This window comes from Leptodactylus fuscus, chromosome 5 (genome assembly GCF_031893055.1).
Source record: "Leptodactylus fuscus isolate aLepFus1 chromosome 5, aLepFus1.hap2, whole genome shotgun sequence".
Classification (NCBI taxonomy): Eukaryota; Metazoa; Chordata; class Amphibia; order Anura; family Leptodactylidae; genus Leptodactylus; species Leptodactylus fuscus.
The window spans coordinates 182764577-182790197 of NC_134269.1; the positions used below are offsets into that span (position 1 = coordinate 182764577).

A 25621-nucleotide genomic window follows, 5' to 3' on the forward strand; every position below is an offset into this window, starting at 1 on the left:
AAATAAATAAAGCCCCAAAAATCCCATATAAAATATTTTATTATGTAAATTACAGAAAAATAGAGAAAAACATTACATATTTGGTATCACCGCGTCTGTAAAAGCCCAAACAATAAAACTAAAACTTTATTTAACCCGCTCGATGAATGACATAAAAAACAAACAAAAAAAAAACCTAGCCTTTGCCTCACAAAATGTTCAATAAAAAGTAATCAAATGGTCAGATGAAAACCAAAACAGTACCAAAAAAAAGCAAAGGTTATCCCGCAAGAATAAGTCCTCAACCAACTCTGTCAACAGAGTTACAAAATAAAAATGTTATGCCTTTCAAAAGATGGTGTTGCAAAAATCATTGATTTTTTTTTTCCATGAATTGAATTTTATTCTGTAGAAATAGCAACACATTAAAAATAATATAAATGAGGTATCGCTGTAATTGTACCGACCTACAGAATAATGTTAACATCTTACTTAGGCTGTACACTGCACGGGGAAAAAAAAAATGCTAAAAATCAATGCCAGAATTGATGTTTTCTTTTACATCCCAATCAGAAACAGTCAATAAAACTTAGTAAATAACTTACAGGAACCCCAAAATGGTGACATTTAAAAGTATATCTCATACCGTAAACAACAAACCCTCATATGGCCACAGAACTAGAAAAAAACAAAATAAAATAGCTTATACAATGTGAAGACAAAAAAACCCGAAATCGCCAAATCATTAGGACATAACTGGCTGCGGCAAGAAGGAAATATATAAGCTGTGCGAGCGGATTTCAGGGGACACCCCATATTTACAACTTATTAGAGAGAATATACCAGTACTGATCCCCCAGAATGCCCCTCTCCGTATCATAGGAGCTAGTGGGAAAATAGCATGGGGTATGGTGTAGCCAATTTACTCCACACAACTTACATATTCACTTCTGGCGTACTAATGCTCACTATATCACTTGATAAATTCTTTGAGGGGTGCAGTTTTCAAAATGGGGTCACTTTCTGGCGGATTCCAATTTACTGGCACCTCAGGGACTCGGCAAACATAACATAGCGTCAAAAACCAAACCATCTAAATCTGTGCTCTGAAGGCTTAACAGCGCTACGTCCCTTCTGTGACCTACTGTCGCCTCAGCAGCAGTTTTATGCCATGTATTTCACATTGTTGTAGCCGAACCTCCCACTTAACCACTGTACTGGGGTACAAACTGCTGGTCACACAGTAGGGTGCAGAAAAGAAGCAGGGATATTTCGGTTTTGGAATGGTTTGGTTTTTGGATGTCATGCCACTTTTGCAGAGTTCCTGAAATGCCAGTAAAGTGGACTCCTGTAACATATGACCCCATTTGGAAACTACACCCCTCAAAGAATTTATCCTGGGTTAAACGGAGTATTTTTACCCCTCAAGTGTTGAATTAGTGTATTCTCTAAAAATGAATGCACCATCAGCTGAGCAGAGTGAAAATGATAATTTTTCCAGGAATCTATGACCAGCCGCAATAGTAATGTATATAATCTCCCATAAAATAGTGAGAAAAAAAAAAAAAAAGAAGCTTTAAAAAAAATATAATAATAAAAAAAAGTAAATAAAAGTTTTAAATCACTCCTTTCCCTAGAATACATATAAAAGTAGAAAATTACTTTGAAACACATACACATTAGGTATCCCTGTGACTGAAAGTGCCCGGTCTACTGAATATAGGATAGGGTATCTGCAGTGCTCCTGTTCCGTCGGAAAGGGGATAATAGGTAGATACTGCAGATACCCTATATTCAGCCAGGCTGAACTCCTCAAGCTCAGGGAAGGGGCAGACAGACAACCAAAACACCCCCTCCCCTTCCCCACCACCCAGCAACTACTGCACCCAAAAAGTCCAACCATTTTAATTTTTGAAATTTTCCAGTAGCTGCTGCATTCCCCCCCCCCCCCCATAATTTCAAGACATACCGTATATACTCGAGAATAAGCTGACCCGGATATAAGCCGACGCCCCTAATTTTACCACAAAAAACTGGGAAAACGTATTGACTCGAGTATAAGCTGAGAGGGGTGGGGGACCCCTCTCAGCTTATACTCGAGTCAATACGTTTTCCCAGTTTTTTGTGGTAAAATTAGGGGCGTCGGCTTATATCCGGGTCGGCTTATTCTCGAGTATATACGGTATGTCTTGAAATTAAAATAATGCATTACTCAAAGGTTAAAAATGCTTGCTAAGCTCCTTCATACATTCCTTGAGAGGTAGTAGTTTTCAAAATAGGGGATGCATTTTTTATTTTTGCCTAAGCCCCTCTGCAGTGGCTAGCCAATGCAGTGTAAATAACCAAATTAGGCCTCAAATAAGTATTCAAATGAAGAAAAAAGATCATCCAGCAGCTCTGATTAATAAAAATTTTACTTTTAATTTAGCATAAAATGACAAAATAATCAGTAAAAAGAAGAAAAATAGAAAATAAAAAAATAATCCCCCTAAAAAACGCAGACGTGTTTCGGAACCCTCTTGTTCCTTCCCCAGAGAGTGTTGTCACTGAACTAAGCCGAGTTTATATTTGTCCCCATTTCTTTCATAATTTCCGTTTTCTTATTGAGTTCAGCTTTTCAATTAATGTAAATCTTTTCACCTGAAGCTTGCCCTAGCAATTTTGATTTCTTAGCAGCCGTTGGGAGTTGTATCTAAATGTCTATAGGATTTATTTCTCATATTTCTTATAGTTGTATTTTGAATAATAAGTTTATATTTATGCAAAATAAATCTCATCTTTGGAATGATTCCTTGTTTCAGTTATTTTTTATATTTCTTATATGTTTAAGACTTTGTTCACATTGGATGCGTTTTAGTGGCGTCAGGAGGCGATTTCTATCATACCTATAATGGCATTCGATATTCGATCGAATAGTTGAATATTGAGTGACTATTCGAATCGAATATTTCACTATTCGCTCATCTCTACTTGCCATATTTGTAGCCAAAATAGTAGGGCCACATATAGGGGGTTTCTGAAATCAGGAGACAGGGCCTAATAACTGAAGAGCTGAGGTTTTACAGTGCCGTGATATGGGCGGGAAATATTGGCCACTGAAATATATAATTATAATCACATATGGGGTATTGCCGTGTTCAGAAGAAATTGTGTAACAAACTGTGGGGTGATTTATCTCCTTTAACCATTTGTGAAAATGATAAATTTAGTTCTAATACAACATTTTACTGGAAAAAAAAATTATTTATAATTTTCACATCCCATTGGTAGTAAAATTGGGGAAACAGCTGTGGGTTCCAAATGCTGACTATACCCCTCGATAAATTCCTTGAGTGGTCTAGCTTCCAAAATTAGGTCATTTATTGGGGCTTTCCACTATGCTGGTACCTCAGGGGCTCTGCCAATGTGACATGGGGTCTGAAACCAATTCCAGCAGAATCTGCCCTCTGAAAACCTCAATGGTTCTACTTACCTCCTGTTTGCCAATACAGAAATTTATATCCACATGTGGGTCATTTCTATAGTCAGGAGAAATTGCTTTAATTGTAGGGCGCATTTCTCCTTTAACCCCTTGTAAAAATTAAACATTTTGGGTTAAAGCTACATTTTATAGATGAAAATGTAATTTTCCATTTTTATGGGCCAATTCTGTGAAATACCTGTAAAGTAAAAAAAACTCACTATACCCCTTGATAAATTCCTTGATGGGTCTAGTTTACAAAATAGGGCCACTTTTGGGGGGGTTCCACTGTTTTGGCACCTCAGCGCTCTTGAAGTGGGACGTGGTAACTGAAAAATATTCCAGGCAAATCGGTCTTCCAAAAGTAAAATCGCGCTCTGTTTCAAGCCCTACCATGTGCCCACACATCAGTGTACCAGCACATATGGGGTATTGACGTGTTCACGAGAAAAAAGTTAGTTGGTTATTCTCCTTTAACCCTTTGTGAAGATGAAAAATGTGAAGCTAAAGTGACATTTGATCAGAAAAAGGGTAATATTTCATATTCACATCCCTATGGTAATAAATTCAGTGAAAAATCTGTAAGGTCACAATGCTCACTATACCCCTTGATAAACTCCTTGAGGGGTCTATTTTCAAAAATGGGGTCACTTTCTAGAGGTTTCCACTGTTTTGGCATCTCAAGGGCTTTGTAAATGCGACATGGTGCCTGAAACTGATCACAGCAAGATCTGCCCTCCAACAGCTCCTTGGTGCTCCTTCCCTTCTACGTCTTGCTGTGTGCCCATATATCAGTTTACACCCACCTATGGGGTGCTATGGTAGTCGGGAGAACTTGCATAACAAATCTTGCAATGTATTTTCTTCTTTAAATCCCTTGTGAATGTGTAACTTAACAAGGGATTTAAACGAAAATATTAGTAAAAGAAAATGAAATGTGTAAATTTCACCTCCATTTTGTCTTAATTCCGGTTAACCACTTATAGGGTTGAAATACTAGGTATATGTTGTTTTGGCTTATTTAATGGGTGCAGTTTTGGAAATGGGGTGATTTATGGGGGTTTCTAATACAGTGGTCTTTCAAAACCCCTTCATAACTGAATTAGTCCCTTAAAAAAATGGGTTTTGGAAATGTTCTTGAAAATTTTGAATATTGCTGTTTGACTTGTAAACCTTATAATGTCCATAAAAAATAAAAGGGTGACTAAAGTTTGATGCCAACATAAAGCAGAGATCTGGTGCATTAGATTTATGGTATAATTTTGGTGGTATGACTATTTGTATTCAATGCACATCATTTCAAGCTTTAAAAAATTTCTACCAAATTTCCTATTTTTTTATATCAACCAAAATTTACCACTAAGACGAAGTACAATGTGTCACGAAAAAAACAATATCAAAATAAATTTGGTGAGTTAAAGCATTCCAAAGTTATTACTGCATAAAGTGACAAGTCAGATTTGAAAAATCAAGCTCTGTCAGGAAATTCAAAAACTGGCTTTGGCGGGAAGGGGTTAAATCATTCATAGCTATGTAAACAGATGGCCCTCCATTTGCATCCATTTTCTTTTTTGCATCAGTTAAACAGATGTAAGAGACATGATCTGAATAGAGCTTAAGTAACATGCCAAGGGGTTGTCATAGCAAGGTAAGGATGCTTTTTAGGTCCAACCAGAGACAGGACCTAAAAGGCATCTGGTAATATATAACACTAATTTATAGCTCAAAAATAAACCATTTTCATATTTCTCAAATAAATGAAAGAGTATTTCCAATTACAACACAACTATTAAGTAATTGGTACTATGAGAAGGTGACAGGCAGGGTGCTGGAGTCACAGTATATCTCCACCAGATTTGACTTTTGTGTGGTCCAGTGCGGGTCTTGAGAAGGCTTCAGCCCAGGTGTGGGTCCTGGGCCCGTAACTGGGCCATAAAAGGCTGCAGAGCCTGCACTTCAGGGCAGATCCTGGAAGCGAGAGGAGGCGTCTGGGTCTCTCCAGGAATACTAATAGTCTGGTGAGACCCAACTGTGCTATTTTGTTGTGGTTTGTTTTATTTGTGTGACCAGTAAGAAGTCACACATACAAAAATCACTGGTTCTTCTGATCAGTGGAGGTCTAAGTGTTTGGACACTCACTGATCTTCAAATTATCCCCAAGTACAATATTGCAGTGTATCAACACTATTACACCCTATCTTTGGGCAACCCTGGGGACAGATGGAGCCCCTTGCCGCTATATCTGAGTTTGACTGCTGTATAACACAGCTGATACCTCTTACATATATAGTGGGCTCACCTCCTGAGTTGGCAACATATTTCTCCTGACATATGTAACGTATTTTAGCACTTACGTGGAACAATGCTTTCAAAATTTTAGATATTCCGCTTGCATAGTTTGCAATGCAGTGGAGAGGCAAAAGCTGAATAAGACTTAATAACCATTGCAAAAGTGCCCATACCATACAGGATTTTAAAACACTGGTTCCGTCACTGGACAAAAACATTAATAGAATTCATATACCTACCTAAATTTGCTAACAGTCCAATCACTGCCTGTACATCAGCTCCAGCATATATATCTGATAACGCTGAAACAACAGGAAGGCACATTGTGTGCACACGGATTCGTCGTTCTCCTGTTGGAAAAAGCATAAGGGTGAAATTGTAAAAGGTACTCAAAAGTTACAGTACAAATGTTATGCTGAATTGGATATACTGGTCATTATCCAATTTTATGTTAGTATAACAAACAGACTCCTTGTAGAGCTAAATGTACTGCTGAATTCATGAAACAAATGTAAAATAATATGCAATTTTTAAAATTTTGGAGAGAAGAATGATCAGGTGGTCTAGAAATAACCATGTTGTGACTGGAGATGTCTAAGAAGTGACAAAAAAAAAAAAAGCCAAAGGTGCTATGACATGCTCACCTATATTAGTATTTGGGGGCATTAAACCGTGGAGGTAGCTGGAGGTGGATCTGTCTGCCTCTAGTTGCCCCAATTTAATGTCACCTTCGAGCTACCCCTATAGTTAAATTTCTGCTTTCAGCTGCCCGAGTTTAATGTCCCCCTCTAGTTGCCCCCAGTTTAATGTCCCACTTTATCTGCCATTAATTTATTGTTCCCCTCCAACTTCCCCCACTGCTACCGTCCCCCTCCAGCTGCTCCAGTTTCAAGTCCCCTCTAGTTTCCCCCAGTTTAAACTGGGGCACCAGTCGAGGAACTTAATACTGTGAGGCAGTTGGAAGGGAACATTATAATGTGGGAACATATAATGTACGGGTGACTGTAAGAGGATTATACTTTGTGGGGGCACATGGAAAGATGATTGGGAATGGGCGGAGTCAGCATAGAAGTGGGTGGAGCTAAATTTGCAGCGGCGCGCAAAGCCGTCTAGAATAGTTTTCATTTCTTATGCGGCCCCATGGGAAAATTAATTTCCCACCCCTGGTTTAGACTGAACACCTCCAAACCAAAGCTACTATTATATTATGAGGTCTCTTCCGGCCCATGGGAGGTGATTAAACATGAAAAACAGTGATAATCACCTCGCCTGGTCTCCAGCAAGGCCCCCTGCTTTCTTCTATACTTTTGCCTGTAGTCAGGGGGCATAGTGTTGCGACATTTGCAGTCAGTCAGAAGCACCAAGGACAACATGGAGTCGCACTGGAGCCCATGAGAAGTGAGTAACACTGTTTTTTTTTATGTTCGATCACCTTCCCGGGCCTCCAGTTATATTCTGTACATGCAAAGCACTTACCTTTGCTAGAGGTATATAAAAGAGCAGACTGAAAGGAGACCACAGGTGTATCGGTCAAGTTTTCTTCCACAGACATCTGTACTGCATACCCTGCATCGGGATTTACATTGGGAAGTGACAAGAGATCCGTAGACCGAACAAAAAAGTTTCCATGAAATGTATGGATAGAAAGGCCTAAAGAAGGGTGCACAAAAAGATTTCAAGTGATGAATCTTTCTTCACAAACTAGTATAATATGAGTCAAGCTGGATACACATTAAATAACTTGAAGAGCTCTGTTTTCAATCTTATACTTAGGGGAGTTCAAAAAGTAGAGAATACGAATAACCAAACCTACAAGAGTAGCATATGTCTATGAGACAATTACAACACTGAACAAGCCAATCTTTAAAAGGAAACTTGATATCAGGTAAGCTAAGGAGCATTCCAGGGAATATTATACTACGCACCTGCATGCCTTTAGGTATACGCATCATTTCCTTGAATAAGAAGTTTTCAAACACATGCAAATTATGTTCAAGTGCCATGAGTGCAAAGGATTCAAATCTGAATTTAGAGCCTTGGGTGCATTGCACTTCATCACCACTGAACTTTTCATGGAAACGGTGCATCTACTAGAGCAGGAATCGGCAACCCACAGCACACATGCCATATCTCCCTGGCACAGCACACAGGAGCTGCAGCAGCGGAGCATCCCTTCAGTTCCCTCAGGACGCTCCCCTTTCTCTGGCTGCTCTCTGCCCACCAATGAGAGGAGAGAGGTGAGCTCAGGGGGCGGAGCTTATTACTACACAGCTCCGGGACCCTGTCGGCAGCGAGAGCTCCTGCCGTGTATCCTGCACACATGAGACAGAGAAGAGGAGAGTGAAAGAGAAGCTCCGAGCAAAATGAAAGTAAAAAAAGAAAATACCAGGTACATGCCTATTAATGTCAGGCATTTGGAGTTATTAATTTAGTTTTAGTAACTCCATGTGCCTCACATTAATAGCAATTAACCTCCATCATGTCCCTCACATTAACCCCTGTCTGCCTCATATAAGGGTTACAAATATGTGAGACATATGGAGGCAGTGGCGTAACTACCGGCGTAGCAGCTGTAGCAGCTGCAACAGGGCCCGGGACACCGCTGCGTTTTGTTTTTTTTTAAATGGGCCGTTACCGGCTGGAGTTACTCCAGATGGTAACGGGCCCTACTTACTTACCAATCCTGGCAGGGGCTGGGATCGTAAAGTGACGCCGTGAGACCCACAAGCACTGTTATACTCGGGGGTCTTTTCGGATTCGAACACAGGACTCCAGCACCGCAAGGCTGCAGTGCTAACCACTGAGCCACCATGTTGCCCCCGTACTTACATTACTTCTAATGGAAAAGAACCCAGGCAAATAGCGATAAAAATATGTGGCTGGGAGCGCAGTATGATAGCACCTTTATGTTTCGGTTTGTGCTGTATTGACTTTAATATATCTCCATATATCTCTGACCTAATCTCTTGCTACCTGCCCACACGTAATCTCTGATCCACCAAATACCTCCTACTCCGCTTTCTTCACACAACCTTCTCCAAGATTTCTCCCATGCATCCCCCATACTCTAGAACTCCTTACCAATACACATAAGACTGACCCCCACAATCACAAGCTTCAAGAAGGCCCTGAAGACTCACCTATTTAGGAAGGCCTACAACCTCCAATAACATTAATGCCACCACACCACCATCTGAAGAGTCTCTCCTCTCACCTTCTGTCTCTATCCCTCTTCCCTCATAAATTGCAAGCACTTGTGGGCAGAGCCCTCTATCCTACTGTGCCAGTCGATCATTGTTAGTAATATATTTGTTTTGTGTATTTTGTGTACAGCATGCAAACCCTCAAATGTACAGCATGGAATTAATGGTGCTATATAAATCAATAAAAAATAATAATAATAATGACCAGGTGGTGTGATTAGCAAATGGACAGTGTAACTGGTTTTGAAGGGATTCAATCATTATATTGCAATTTTTTTCTCCCTAACACGTAGGAAAAGCCTTAAGAAAGGCTATTCTTACCCTACCTTTAGATATCCTCTCCACACCAACGTTCAGTAGAAATCCTGGTTTTCTTCTGTATGTAAATGAGTTTTCTAACAGCATTGGGGACGGTCCCCAGCGCTCAAACAGCACTGGGGGTGTCCCCAATGCTGCAAGAGAAATCTCCAGTGCTGCCTCTATCTTCGCCTGGAATGGCTTCTCCCTGCATTTTCTTCCGGCACTGGCTTTAAACTTCTAGGCATATGCTGTTGGCTCTTCTTGTGGCTTCTTGCACAGTAAGCTGGGGTAAGCGGCCACAAGAAAATGTTCGCGGGCATGCACAGTCGGCTCTGCCCAAGGCCCGACAGCAGAGCCGACTGTGCAAGCCCGCGAACATTTTCTTGTGGCCGCTTACCCCAGCTTACTGTGCAAGAAGCCACAAGAAAATGGTAAAATGGTGTAAGCGGCCACAGGAAAACTGACGCGGGCACGCGCAGTTGACTCTGCCCGAGGCCCGACGGTAGAACCGACTGCGCATGCTTAGATGTTTGAAGCCCAGCACCAGAAGAAGAAGCGGAGAGAGGCGTTCCAGAAGAAGATAGAGGTGTCGCTGGAGAGTTCTCTTTGCAGCATTGGGGACGCCCCCAGGTGCTGCTTTAGCGATGGGGACCGCCTCCAGTGCTGCGTGAGAACTCATTTGCATACAGAAGAAAAACGGGATTTCTATCAAACTACTTAGGTTAATTTACATCTGATTTTTTTTTTATACTTTCGAACATTTATAACGTCACTGGATTGCAACTGGATTTTGACATTAATAAAAAATAAATACTTATCAAAAACATAGATAGCCATCATAGGCAATAAGGCAGTTAAGATCACTCTGACTTCATACAGACCTTTGGTGCATCTTATTCTCATGACAGCCTCAAACCCAATCTTCCGGGTAACATATCGCTTTAGTTCTTTCTGCAGCTTCTCTACTTGTACTGGATTGTGCTGATGATGGTAAGCACGATAATAGTAAATACTACCCGCTGAATATCTGGAAACACAACCTGAAAAAAAATTAAATCTAAGAAGCAATCTTGACACAAAACAAAGGGATTTCAGGTGCCTTTGATGCTGAATAAGATCAAGAAATCTGAGAGTGCTACTATACCTAAAGAAGCCAAATCAGAGTATCTGCCACTTAGGAGAAACAGATCAACCGCTACTTGTTGTCCTGAACAATCCAAAGCAAGTTTCTTGTAAAAGTCAGTTGCTGGTGTCAAATTGTGAATATCCTGTAAAAATACATATACTGTATTAATCACATGAAAAGTATTTTCAGTGTATGCAAGGCTAAAGTGGCATAAGTATTCAGAAATATTGGCTATTATGCTACAATTAAGAAGCTGTGGCTACAGTTCATTTGTAAAAATGTCTATTTATGCCACTTACTAAATATTACTTTTGCAGTGGTGCCCCTTCCCCTCTCCCGGTTTGCTACAGAAGTTACTGAACAGCTTTGGCCAGCCTCTTGTCTCCTTCAGATACAGCTCCCATGAATAAAGTGGCTGGAGGAGGCATGTGACCAAAAACATCACTATGCCTCTTCCGTTTAAACAGACCATCCCCACATCCAGAAGGCAGACACAATACGCAGATTTACTACTGTAGGTTTGACTAAACTGTGCTGTGACATGCACAAAAGTGTGGCAAATCTGTGTATGCACATACAAGCAAGGCTCTCAATAACAGATAGGACCACTCCCTTGATTTTTTTTAGCATAAAAAGAATATAGATATACTAGATCTATTCCAACAAAACTATATCTCAATCTCCCCACCGTCCCCTGCTCAATAATATGCTGCCTACAGAATGCACTGTATTTTTCGCATTATAGATTTCACTTAAGACCTCACCTTTGCAGAGGACTTTGAGTTGGGTTCCTCTCTGGTTTTCAAGGCTCCTGCACCTATTGTTGGCAGCTGTGTTTGGAAAACAGATATTCGTCCTCCAGTGGGCGATATCAGTTTGTATGCAGCCTGTAGTGCTGGCCCAAGAGCACTTTGTGTCTCTGATGACTTTGCAAACATTTGTGGAAGGTTCTTTAATAAGTCCTGGACCAACTAGGTATAGAAACATTATAACAAACATTAAAGGGATTTTCCAGGGCTATCCTCAGAAGAGGACACCAGTCAGATCAACCATTAAGAGTCAAAAACACCACCGAACACTTGTCTGAGGCAGAAGTATTTCCTTCCAAAAAGCCCATTCCTTCAAAACACCAGTGATGTCATGTTCATTGGTTACGTGGCCTGTTTGCAGGTCAGCCGCATTCAAATAAATAGGACCAAACTGCAATGCCAAACATAACAGCTACACAATGTATAGCGCTGTAAATGGTAACTGCTGGGGCCTCTTTACTGGTTATATGACCACAAAGTCCCCAACTTCAAAGAGCTGGTTGGTGGAGGTGCCAGGAATCTGCAAAAATCATATCAGAGTCCAGCAAAGCTCCTTTGACGTAATTTTTAAATTAGAAGAACGGTTTTGGAAATGTCCAACACTAAAGTTTATTCCCACCTCAGCCTTTGACAGGTAAGCTGGGAATAGCCTGGTCATCTACTCCCAGAGATGGTCAGGAGTTACAGCCATACACAATTGTTTCTGTAACTTTCATAGAAGAACAGCGTAGAAGAGAGCAACACACGGTATGTGAAACAATGTAGAACAGTCATGGTGGTTTGTAGAATGAGCTGCTTATTCTCATTCCAGCCATATATATCTGAGATGAGAACATCCTTTTAACTGACAAACATGTAACTATTTGTTTCTATGGGTGAATACTAAAATAGTGAATTTGAAATCATGTATAGATTTCAATAAACAGTTTTTCCGTGTGAAAAAGCTTCGATTAACATTGTTTGTTTTTTTTATTACATACATAGACTTCCAAATAAGTTTAGAATATTTTCTGATTTTCCATCAAATATTGTTATTTGAAGAAAAATATTCAACAATTTCACTAATTCCAGCTTTTTTTGTTCACATTTAGATATTTTATTGGTACAGTTGAAACAATAGCCTAAACAGTCCTGAAACAAATGGAAGCAAATCTTTTTCTAATAATCTCAGAGAAATTTTTAATGTACCGTATTTTTCGGACTATAAGACGCACTTTTTTCCCCCCAAATTTCGGAGGAAAATGAGGGTGCGTCTTATAGTCTGAATGTGGGGGGAGGAGCGGATTTACAGCATGGCCGCGCTACTACCACCGCTGGTTTTCTTCAGCGCAGGAGCGTGACAATCTGCAGGCCCCGGCAGCTAAGACACTCCCCGGCATCCGCCGGTCTATTACAGCAGATGCCGGGGACTGTCTTAGCTGCCAAGGCCTGCAGATTGCCACGCTCCTGCCGCTGAAGAAAACCAGCGGTGGCAGTAGCGCGGCCATGCTGTAAATCCGCTCCTCCTCCGCAGGTCCCGGCAGTTAGTTAGCCCTGGGGCCGGTCCCCACCGGCCCCATACCTTTAGTGATGCAGGCCGGCTCCTGCACGCCGAGGCCGCAGGAGCCGACCTGTTCCGATGACAGCTGGGAGCCTAATGAAGGCTCCGAGGCTTGTCATAGATATATATTACTATCGCGGCTGGTCTATGACACTCCGCGATAGTAATGTATAGAATCTCCCATAGACGGCAATACACTTGTATTGCCGTCTATGGGACTTGCAATCAAATGATTGCAGGTTCAAGCCCCCTAGGCGGGGGATAATAAAATAGTAAAAAAATAAAAAAAAAAACACTTAAAAAAAAAATATAATAAAAAAATAAAATAAATAAAAGTTCACCTCCTTTCTCTAGAATACATATAAAAGTATAACATTACTGTGAAACATACACATTAGGTATCCCTGTGTCTGAAAATGCCCGGTCTACTAATAGTTTTATGTACAGTGAACGTCAAAATCAAAAGTGCTAAACCGCCGGGTTTTTCTCTCTGTTTTGCCTCTGAATTAAATAAAAGGTGATCTAAGCAATAAACATTTCCCAAAATGGTATAACTAAAAAGTACACCTGGCCCCACAAAAAAAACGCCCTATACATCCCCGTACAGCTGCAGGGTCACCTGTCAATGTGGCCTTGCAGCTGTTCCAAAACTACAACTCCCATACATTAAATATTTTATTCCCTATTTTTCTCCTCTAAAACCTGGGTGCGTCTTATAGTCCGAAAAATACGGTATGTATCAATCTTAAAATTTGTGTGAAGTTCCATACCTCTTTGCATTCATTTAAATTAACCAACAGGTTCTCAGGCATTGGAATAAACACATCTGCAAATGGACAAAATATTCAAGTTGAGTGTTACGTTCATACTTTTTTTTAATAGTTATACAGTTTATCAAGCAGAAATTGTACATAGAGATAACAGTTGCAGCAGGTATATCACAATTATTGTTTTATTACACTTATTCATTCAAAAAGCATTATACTATGTTAAAGGAAGTCTGTCAGCAGAATCCAGCATAACAGCCAGCACCTCAGACAGGGTCACTTGAATGAAATGATGCTTTCCCCTTGTGAATCGGAGTCTCCATTGTTGAGATATTACCGTTTTTCTCAGTATGTAAATTAGCTCCTTGGAGCACCCAGTGTATTGCCATTTCTCAAAAGAATTAAAGTGTTAACACCCTCATTGCTCCAAAGAGTTTATTTGTATATTTCACTTAAAGGTGGGCTTGGGCTTCAACATAAGTATCGGCGTCCACCATCAGGGCGCCGAGAAATGCGGTTTTAACCACAACGATTTAGATTATCGGGGTCTTGGTGCATCTCACTTAATATTTAAAACTCTCCTGATGAACCCAGTGTAGGGAATCTCACTGGGGGAAACGCGTAGAGAGACTGATGTTAGGCATAGCGTGGTGCTCTGTGACCTGGGGGCTCCCTGTTATCTGTAGTCAATTGGTCTACTAACGCCACGCTGTAGCTGCTTTAGTGAGTAATGGGCATGGACTAAACTAGGCTTTAATTAATCTAGCCAGAGTTATATCGGGTACTATGCCGAATGCTATTTTGAAATAGGGATACGAAATCAAGGTTTCCTTATTTAACCCAGAGCTGTGTATTAGCTTTATGAGTGAATGAATGAACAATAGGTGCTTTAGGAAATATATCACAGTGAAAAACCGTCTCTGTTACCTACTATCTAGTGTTTAGACTGAGAATAGGTGGGCAGCAGCACTCACTGAGAGTCAACTCAATTAGAACTGGGAGTCATTTACTGTGACTTTGTTCACTTTAAACATGTATTAATACTCAGGCTCCTATGTTAGGGAGTGGTCCTATACTCCATCTTTAGGGCTACTAACTCTGATTTCATTACGAAAGAATCAGGTGTGAGGGAATTATTCCTCTTACTCTGCCTAAGCACTGACATTCAAATCACGCTGATACACAATATTTTTATCAGAGTGTTTTCTCATCTTTCCCCATTCGGTGAATTGTATCTGGAATGGTGTTTTCTAGTTAACTCCTTATTTCCTCAGCAAGATGTAATACATCTTCAACACTATAAACTGGGGTCTCATCAATATGGGAGTGGACATCTCATCACTATATATATGTCAAAGTTTTTAATATTTCTAATAAAGGTTGAGTTTTATATTCACAATTTTTGCCAGTTCTGAGTTATAGTGTGTTTGTTTCACCCCTTATTGCAAAAATCTTAATAAAATCTAAATTATAAAAAATACACATTAACACACATTATGTTTGATATTTAATTAATATTAAAATACTTACCATCTATATCTGACACCACTAACATTTGAGGTTGTGACAATCCTTCTTGTAAACTGTAGAAATGAATTGTCCTGTCAAACGTGATAAAACCTATTTTCGTCCTTGTGTTGCCAGGAAGCCTGCATGTAAAAAAAATAGGATCTGTAAGGCCCAGTGGTGGACTGTTCCACAACAATTTCTGCCTTCAAAAGCTTAAGGAGTCCTTTCAGACAAAAACTAAAAAGGCAAAGATTGGAGTGCTACATGGCCAAACATTAATAAAATACTGCTATTACAGAGATTCCCTAGTGTCCCTAGGCCATACCTGATGTCTGTGATAGTAGTAACAAAAGGATTGTGCAGAGAAAATACTCAACTGTAACACAAAGGTGTTAATAAATCTGGTCCATTGTTTTCAAAAGAATTTTTAATTTTTTTTCCCTGCGTTCTATGCCGATTTCTGGCCAGGAAACTGGCAATAATGATAATAAATTGAGGGCACAATCCACATCATGCCACTGTCTATGCAAGCAAAAACAAATTTTGGAGTCACTATATATACAAGTAACCTTTTTACATTTCCATGTACGGGGGAGGCATATAGCGTCTTTTTTGAAAGGTCAAATGTACCTGTAGTTGATCAAAATTTTTAATCCCCTGCAATACTTTAATTGCAAGAACCATAGACTGCAGTGCAATATAACTATATACGGGAGATTAGCTACATAGCGGATGTCAGGAAAGGGTTAAATGACCAGTTCATAGTTTGTACAGTTTATACCTATATATCTTTAGATTACCTTTAGATATTTCTCTTTCCTACTTACCATTCAAGATTGTCAAGTAAGGTCTGGCAAACCGTGTTCAGATAACCTGTTTCTACGGCATTATGGGACACATCAAACATAAACAAATACACAGGAGGCTGAGGAGGTCGCAGCTGGAAAAAAAGGAGGGGATGGGGGGGGGGGGGAGTAAATTAGATTTTGCCAATTGCATTCAGTTGTAAAACAGAAATTGACATCATGTATTTAACAGTAGGATTTAAAAAAAATATATAAATTTAAAAAAAAAAAAAAACTGTATTCATGCACTTCTCATCATACAAATACAGAACATGTATTGGTGGTCACTAGTACGCTGATTTCCTGGATTTACAAATATTAGTGCACCTTTCCAAAAAGCTACATTGAAGCTGGATTAATATTTAACAGAAAATTAAATTAAATACTTTTTAATGGTATTTTGAATATGTTAGATTCAAAATTTAGTTCACAAAGCAAAAACAGAGGTAAGAAGCAAAACTATATGATACGATATAAGCTGTGCTAATACTATAGGAGAACTCATGTAACTTTACATTACCATATATTCAGAAGGTGCCATAAATTCTATAGTAGCATTCTGGACTTCTGGTCTTTTGTGGGGTTCACCATAGACTCTTGTTACAGGGTTGTACATGAATTCTTCTGGGACTATGAATAAAAAATAAATAAATTCCATTATCTAGATTTATCAAAAACTACATTACAAAGAAGTATAAATCTACTTTTACCATCATTTACTCTGTAGCACAAGTTGCATTTCCATCTTCTTTGGTCCAGAAAACTGACAAAGGGATTGATGTATGTCCGACAAGTGCGACATCTGACAATAGTACTGGATGTTACAACAGGTAGTTGCTGGTAAAGCAAAATAAAACAAACACTTATATTACATGTAGTACAACAGAACAAGGTTAAAAGTGAATGAGGGGAGATTTACTATGAATTTTAACCACCAGTAAGCTGGTGAGTAATACCATATTTACATTTGTTCAGTTCTGGAATAGAATCTAATTTTTTCATCAATTTAATAATGCTTAGGCCATTTGCTGCTGACTGGCAAGTGCACTACTTGACCAAGTTGTGATCACAACACCTGGGTCATTCCATGTCAAGTGAACCAAAGAATTTTACCACTATATTTTTAATTCTTTTAAGATTTTGTTATTTGGTAATAGTGTGTCAGAGAATTCCAAATACGAAGAAAAAAAAATTCTAGAAAGCAGTTTCCATGGTTATTGTTCGTACAAGATTGTAGCAACAGACACTAGCTGGGCCATTTGCAATTTCCATTCATTTCAATGGGATTTTATCTTGTGTCCTTTAGTGTCCGTTTGTGTCCTTTAGTGTCCCTTTACAACCATGTCCAAATCCTACATGCAGGACTTTTCTGTCCGTTCAAAAAAACGGACAGTAAGTGTCCATTTTTATTTTTTTTTGTTTTTTCTTTTTACCATTGAGGTCTATTGGCAACGGACAGTAACTGATAGCCATCAGTTATTGTCCGTTTGTGTCCATTATGATAGGTGTCCGTTTTTTAACAGACACCAACGGCAATGTGAACCCTAGAAGCAGGAGAGGACAGAGGAGAAAGCTTTGTTGGGGCTCAACCTGAGAATGAACAGGGATAGACAATGAATGCAGAGTAGATAACAGGACAGCAACTCTGTCAGTCATGTGAAGAATCTGCCCAACGCAGAGTCAGGAAGTAAGACAGAGCTTCAGAACTTTCATGTCCTTACTACGAAGAGGAGGAGAGTTTGTTAAAACATCGGTTACAGGAAGCAGAACCAATCAAAAGGGACTCATTCCATGTAGTGAAACAGAAATAAAAACAAGGATTTTTTCATTCAGCAATGACAGTCAAGTCCATGAAGTGGTAGAAGGAAGCACAAGATGGGCAATGGATGACATAACTAGTTCTGTGACCTGTGAATATGATTGGCGCTGATAGCTGGCTACTGCACTCTCCAAAGATTGTGAAAATGAAGATGTAGAATTGACTTTTTCCTCTCCGTTACGGTAATTTTTATTTTGCATGGTGTCGTCAGGGGTGGACAGGCATAGGACAGGAGATGAGAAAGGTAGATTGGGGGAAAAGGTTGTACGGAATTGGAGCCCTGACAAGGGCTTTTGGGAAAATTAGTTGCAAAAAAATTGTATATACAGATGGTGTATATACAATCTTCAAGCAGTGGTAGATCTAAATTTAGCTCTTAAAAGAGCTGTTGGTATAAGATTACTGCCTAAACAATTCTCTACTTCAGTCGCATCTGAACGGAAACTGACACCCACTATTCTTATAGAGTGGAGGTCACCTGATTTAGCCAGCCAATGAATGCATACGTTTTTTTTTCAATGCCTTCGTTTTCCTAGATCCTGTCCCACCTCCCCTGCATAGTTATTGGTGTGAAAATAAAGCACCAATGAAGGTGGAAGGGGAATCGAATTTTTATTGCGTTTACCACCTGGTATTCGACCGAGTACAAGTATTTCGAATACCGTAGTATTTGATCGAATACCTACTCGATCGAATACTACTCACTCATCTCTATTTTTAACCCATTCCCGCTGGAAGCATTTTTAAATTTTTGATATTCATTTTTGACTCCCTGCCTTCCAAACCCCATAACATTTTTATTTTTCTGTTCACAGAGCCATATGAGGGCTTAATGTTTGTGGGACAAATTGTTCTTCAAAATTGTATAATTTATTGTTCTGAACAATGTACTGGGAACAGTGGCGTAACTAGGGATGGCGGGGCCCCGTGGCGAACTTTTGACATGCCCCCCCCCCCCCCAAGACCTCGACCGACCCTTTCCTCCGCACTCCATTATCTGCCTTAGTAAGCCCTGCGATCAGTATTATGTCCATTAGTGGCCCCTGCACACAGTATTATGTCCCTTAGAGGCCCCTGCACATAGTATTATCCCCCATAGTGTCCCCTGCACACACAGTATTATCCCCAATAGTGTCCCCTGCACACACAGTATTATCCCCCATAGTGTCCCCTGCACACAGTATTATCCCCAATAGTGTCCCCTGCACACAGTATTATCCCCAATAGTGTCCCCTGCACACACAGTATTATCCCCCATAGTGTCCCCTGCACACACAGTATTATCCCCCATAGTGTCCCCTGCACACACAGTATTATCCCCCATAGTGTCCCCTGCACACACAGTATTATCCCCAACAGTGTCCCCTGCACACACAGTATTATCCCCAATAGTGTCCCCTGCGCACACAGTATTAACCCCAATAGTGTCCCCTGCACACACAGTATTAACCCCAATAGTGTCCCCTGCACACACAGTATTAACCCTAATAGTGTCCTCTGCACACACAGTATTATCCCCAATAGTGTCCGCTGCACACACAGTATTAACCCCAATATTGTCCCCTGCACACACAGTATTAACCCCAATAGTGCCCCCTGCACACAGTATTAATCCCAATAGTGGCACCTGCACACAGTATTATGTCCCACTAAACTGGCACTTACAAAATGGGGTCACTTTCTGGACAATTGCACTTTATTGGAATCTCCATGGCTCTGCAAAAACAATACGACATCCAAAACCCAGTCTCTCTAAATCTTTACTCCAAAGGCTAAAAAGCGCAGCTCCTTCACTTTTGGGCCCTGTTGTGTGCCCAAACAACAGTTTATGCCCACATGACTAACTTTTTTTTTTTTAGAAGTGTGCGTCGCTGTTGACACAAAGTGAGCACAACATATTAGCATATTTATTTAAAAATTTAAATTTTCAATTTGCACATTAATTTTTAGGAAGCAGTCTTGAGCTCAAAATGAAAAGACCATAATGAGGGGTGTATGTTCCAAAATGTGGTCACTTTTTGGGGGTTTCTACTGTATTGGTAGTCTAAGGGCTCTGCAAATGAGACATGGCACTGTGAAGTTTATAATTATGTAATGTATGAAAAAACATTGTTACCCTTAAAAGTTGAATGCTAGATATAGTTGCTTATGCTTGAAACTGGTATAATGTTATATGATAAGATGGCACCTGTATCCAAGATGGGTGCAAGAGAAACAAATGCTTGGCTTGCTCCCAAGGTTACCATGCAGGACCGGGAGCAGCAGGCTATGGCACTGCTTAAACTTTTCTGTTTGATTGAGATGTACCATACTAATCAGGAATGAATATGAAAACTTACGTTGTTGTTATATCATTTCCTTTCTCTGCTACTATTTAACCCTGTGTTCTTAATAAAAAGTGCGTCAGCATACATTCTTAAGTTGAGAGAAGAATGAATACCACCACAGAGTGGTGCGAGTTCTTTAGCGCCTGGCACTCAGTCTAATAAATTGGGACGATGACAGTTACCCAGGATTATTGGTTAATTAGTCATAAACGCGACTCTGACCTTATCAGCACCTGAAAACTATTCCAGTAAAATCTGCCCTCCAAAAGCCAAATAACTCCACCATTTACTCCTATAGCAGATTAAATTCATTGCCATGTTCAGGAGAACTGTGAGGTGGATTTTTTGGCTAAAGGTAATGAGACATTGCATTTTAAAATGATTCCAGAAAAATCTGCTTTACATATGCTGTACGGGTTATGGGGTTTAGGAGGGGAGTAAAAAACTAAAAATAAAAAAATGCCATCGGCGGGAAGGGGTTAAACGCATATGTGAGGATCTATCAGCATAATTTTGCTAAGGCCACAGCCAAAAAGTTGGGTTGAAAAACCTGCAGCAAAAACGCATTGTTTTTTTTTTTTTTTGCAGTGCGCTTTACAAAGAAAGTACACAGAATTTTCCTCTGCACACCTCCGGCTTCAATTATGCCTAAACCGCCGGTTTTTCCATAGGTATAATTTACATACTGCGCTTTACAAAAACGCAATGGTTTTTGAATTCGCAGGATACCTGCTGCGGACATTTTTCTGCAATGTGTGGATGACATTAGCTTAGAATCTCATCTACTTTTCAGGGACTGTAAAATGCTGCACTTTTTGCCGCTGTGTTTATGCTACCTGGGGCTCGACTTAAAAAAGCAACAGTCGGATTCTAGCCCCTCTCGTTTTTCACATCTTTCCTTCCCTCATTCAGTTTCTGTAATGCGTATTAGAAGGAATGTTTATTTTTAAATGCTAGCGTATCATGTTGTGTGATGTATATTGATGTATAAATTCTACTCTATAGTAGAATTTTATAGTAAACTGTGTAGCATGGTGTCACATTATGTGTGGCGATTATTATTTATCATGCGCTGATTCATAATACATTGTATGTTTGGGTATGACAGCTGATTAAAAGTTGTTAATAATGAATTTTCAAATCAAAAAAAGCTTTTTATAAAGAGAAAGGTTTAATTTAATGCATGTTTCTTGGCATAAAATAAATCAGAGCTTAATTCCTTAATGTATTTAATTCCCTCTTACCGACAGATCTTTAAATGGATGCAACAGGAGCCCAAGGGGAAGTTTGGCTTTATTCAGCAGAGCCTGTGTTTGTGGGATGTTGGTTAAAGTACAGCGGAACAGCCTGCAACAATTAATAAAGCAAAGTAAAGATAAGCAGGTTAAATAACACCATTATATTATCTTAAGCATCTTGCAGATTACTGCAAGACAGTTTACTACACACTCTGCGAGTATCCAATCAGTGTTAACTTTGTGTCCCTTATAGTCTAACAATTGCAATGCCAAGTCATAAATTTATTCAGAGACAAGAATGGAGTTTATTTATCATAAGGAACTGGCATAGATTAGCCACAAACTTTGATGGGGCAGGAAATACAGTATGAAGACTAGCATTAAGATGCCTTAATAAATCAACCTCGAGGAATTCTAAGGAAAAGTGCTCCAAAATTGTTATTTCATGGGAAATACAAGTATAGGGAACCCAATCATGGCTTAATAGGATCCTATCATTTAAACACGTCTTCCGCATCGTTTTCCAGCCTGGCTTTCAATCTTCTATGCATGCACAATCGGCTCTACCAGTGGGCAGAGCCGACTGCACCTGCGCGCGGCCATTTTTTTGTGGCCGCTTACGCAAGCTCTTGTAGTAAGCGGCCACAAAAAAATGGATGTTGACAGGTGCAGTCGGCTCTGCCCGCTGGCAGAGCCAATTGCGCATGCGTGGAAGATTGAAAGCTAGGCCGGAAGACGACGCATAGAGGCCGGGTCCGGCTTGAGCGCTGGGTCCTGCCCCAGTGCTGCGAGAGAACTCATTTGCATAAAGATGGAAAACGGAAAATCTACTGAACGGCGGAGCAGAGAAGACATCTAAAGGTAGGAATAGCCTTTCTTAAGGCTATTCCTAAGTGTTAGTTAGAAAAAAGGGATTTTAATGATAGGATCCCTTTAACAGAGGAAATATGAAAGCATAAATATGAAAAAAAACAAACAAAAAAAAAAACACAACAACATACTCTGGGCTACAATTCAATTTCTGGATATCTTCTTGCAGACAAGGTGTAGGAGCCTTGAGGGAAGTTGGTGGTAGTATACTCCTCTCTTGGAGAAGATTGACAGCTCGAAGTTCATCTAGCTGCTGAGCTTGATGAATACTTAAACCTCCAACTGATGACACCAAACTGTTTACTCCAATGTTGGGCTGAAAGGAGAAAAGATAACACTACTTTATAATAGATATTTCCATAAAACAGAAGATCACCAATGCAGACAAACTGCAGCTGTATATTTATAATTTATTTATTTATTATTTTTTACATTTTTTTTTTTTTTTAAATTTAAAAGGAGTGACTTTTTTTTTTTAACTAATGGCACGTTAGAATAGCCTTTAAAAAGTCTACTCCTACCTGTCAATCTCTTGTGGTCCCCAACATTTCTATTAACAAAAAAAAAAAAAGTGTTTATTTTGATATAAAAATTATGCTCCGAGAGCACAGAGGGCGTTCCCCCTGCACTACGAGCACACGAACATCATCAACTTCTCGCTGTGTCAGATGCCTATACAAAGCTGAAGAGGAGAAGAAGCGGGGAAGTGGACAGGAGGCACTAAGAGGCCTTTTAAAGGCTATTCAAACGTGCCATTAGTAACAAATGTCACATTCTAATGATTGACTCCCTTTAAACACATCTTCTTGGCATATATTAAACTGGGGAACCACAGAAGCAATCAGCAGGAACTCTAACATCAGTTTCTTATCTAAACTTAAATGGATTATCCAGTTTCCGACAACTTTTGAGAGACAAAGGCAATTGTTTCTATAATGAAAAATTATGCAATTTTCCAATAAACTTTCTGTATCAAGTCCCATGGTTTCCTAGATCTCCACTTGCAGTCATTCAATGCTTACTTTCAATGGATAAATATCGGTCCTTGGTCATGTGATGGACACAAAGGCGCACAGCTTATTACCAGGCAGAAGTCTGATATTTATCCGCTGAAAGTAAGCTGAATGAACGACAGCATACAGGGATCTAGGAATGAGGAATTGATACAGAAAGTATATTGAAAAATTATCCAGCTTTTCATTATACAAACAATAACATTTGTCTCTCAATATTTGTCTGAAACAGGACAACCCATTTTAGAAACTCAAGAATCAAGTTGAACTTGAAGAGCCACAAGAAAAAAAAAGGCCCAAGTATGTAGCTGGCCATACACACAAGATATTTACCTGCAGATCATTGGAAGATAATGCATGTTGTAGTAGCATCTGCTGTTAATGTAATGCAGCCTCTCTCTCTGTTCCAAGACCTGATAGGCTCCAGAATGAGCCCCTTCCCATGCCTCCCTATTCGTCTATTGTGCCAAACTTATACATTACAGGTGGAGGAGTGGGTGGTGATCTGAAGCGGCTGCTTACGAGTCATGCTTTTCAGTCAGTTTCAGTGACCCAGAGAAGTCCACCTCTCCCTCTTTCTCCTCCATCTCTCCACTTCCCATCCCTGCACACTCTTACAGCAAAGTTGTAAGCTACATTGATGGGGGATGGCATCCAAAATGGCAGTGAAGCTGTGCCTCTCTCACTTTCAGCATCCATTCCGAGTCATATGCATAACTCTGCTCTGCACTGTGTGAGTTTGAAATAAGCTCAGTGTTTTGTCACACATGATCGTCCAACTGCTTGCCTGCAGACATATACTGACTATCTGTCCACAGCCAGGTCGATGAAAATCATACATTTATGACTAATTCTTTGGTTCTCACTGTGGCAACTGCAATTTGCAAACACAGAGCAGAATCACGATATGGCACAAACATGGTGGCTCACACTCACTGTGACACTGTGGCTTTCAATCCACAAACCTGCATATTTGTATGCAGCTTAAAACGAATGCTAATGGTGTTTCCAACTGGAAATATCTCTGGCAATAATAAAACCGCATCACACATCACACTATAACCATGATTCTGTTTTATAGTGCCTGAAGTAACCGCACATCCACCCTAGTCTTCTATATACTATTTCTGTACACCTCTATACTCACATTCAGGGGTCGTTAGGATTTCTGCTGCTAATAAACAGGGAAAATACTAGAGATGGAATAGAAAATGACTGCAAAAATTCACACAAAGGAGCCAAAATCAGTTAAATAGTATACTACCAAATTTATTAATGACAAATGCTGTAAAAAAAAATTTTAAAGGGGTTGGCCCATCTCAAGGATCCTATCTATACTGCTAGCTTATGTGGATTTAAGACTCCTGGGCTCCTGCTAGTATTTCTGAGCTGGTTATCTTAGGCTCTTCCAGTTATCAGTCGGTTTAATTGAATTTGGCTGATAAGGGCTGAGATAGGGAATCTGTATGTTTCCTCTGTATGTAAACACAGACCTAAAACAAGTTTATTGCAATCAAGTCCAGCTCTACTACATCAGCTTACTGACTGCAAACATACTGCTATGAAGAGATCTAAGCAGAGCAAATGAAACCCCACCCACCAATGTGCCGAGAAAACCAGGAAGTGAACAGAGCATACAGCCTACAGGCTGCTGAACAGGTGAGTTGGTAATACCCCTTTAAAGTTAATTAATATATTAATAAAATGGTAGTTTTGCAGCCAAGAGGGACATCTTTAGTTTCTGATATGAGATTTCTACGGACTTTACGGTTTATTAATTCAAAAGAAATACATTCTACCTGTGAAAAAGGTGGTGCTCTGTTCGGATACTGTTGGCTGGTGGGTGTTAATCCTGGGCCACTTGCTGGAAAAACATTCTGGTAACCAGGTGGTAAAGATGGGTAAGCATTCCTTGTTATTTTAGGATTCTGTGGTGGAATAGGCTGAACAGGTTGAACCATCCCTATGGTATGCAAAATCTTGAAATTACTAGAAAATCAAAATACTACAACAATAGCAAATCTTTTTACCTAAACAAGTATTCTTCTTTCGCCCATTACAGAACAAATAAGCATATAAACATAGTGTAGGTATCTAAAGATAAGAAAAGGTAAGATATATTAATAGACAGTTTCTCCTCTCATAAAGAAATTATTTGCACTGTGGGTTTTAAGCTTATTTGCATTTCAATTATTTTCTGCCAGTTTCAACTATGGATTTCAACCTTTATATTAGCCAGAGGGTACTACAGAGAAATCCCAATTTTGGGGAGTTTTTGCATTGCTGATTTTGCAATGGAAAAAGGGGGGGGCGGGTCGCAGTTCATTAAAACTGATGGACCATTATTATGCTTACTCATATAGCGCCATCATATTCCGGAGCGCTTTACAGATATTGTCAGTCACTGTCCCATATAGGGCTCACAATCTACATTCCATATCAGTATGTCTTTGGTGTGTGGGAGGAAACCGGAGTACCCGGAGGAAACCCACGCAAACACGGGGAGAACATACAAACTCCTTGCAGA

At 39.8% G+C, this 25621-nt stretch overlaps 1 protein-coding gene across 3 annotated transcripts in view; it reads right to left on the reverse strand.

The window, feature by feature from the left end:
• SEC24A (SEC24 homolog A, COPII component) overlaps positions 1-25621 on the reverse strand; it is a 90484-nt gene that overhangs the window by 31324 nt on the left and 33539 nt on the right. For all 3 annotated transcript variants that reach the window (XM_075274825.1, XM_075274824.1, XM_075274823.1), the window contains 13 exons: positions 24894-25057; positions 22213-22397; positions 21218-21320; positions 16538-16664; positions 16348-16457; positions 15810-15922; positions 15004-15122; positions 13477-13532; positions 11122-11328; positions 10376-10499; positions 10113-10271; positions 7205-7378; positions 5968-6078 (listed from right to left, as the gene is read on the reverse strand). In XM_075274825.1, the coding sequence (XP_075130926.1) occupies positions 5968-6078; positions 7205-7378; positions 10113-10271; positions 10376-10499; positions 11122-11328; positions 13477-13532; positions 15004-15122; positions 15810-15922; positions 16348-16457; positions 16538-16664; positions 21218-21320; positions 22213-22397; positions 24894-25057 (1752 nt within the window). The remainder of the gene's footprint in view (positions 1-5967; positions 6079-7204; positions 7379-10112; positions 10272-10375; positions 10500-11121; positions 11329-13476; positions 13533-15003; positions 15123-15809; positions 15923-16347; positions 16458-16537; positions 16665-21217; positions 21321-22212; positions 22398-24893; positions 25058-25621) is intronic.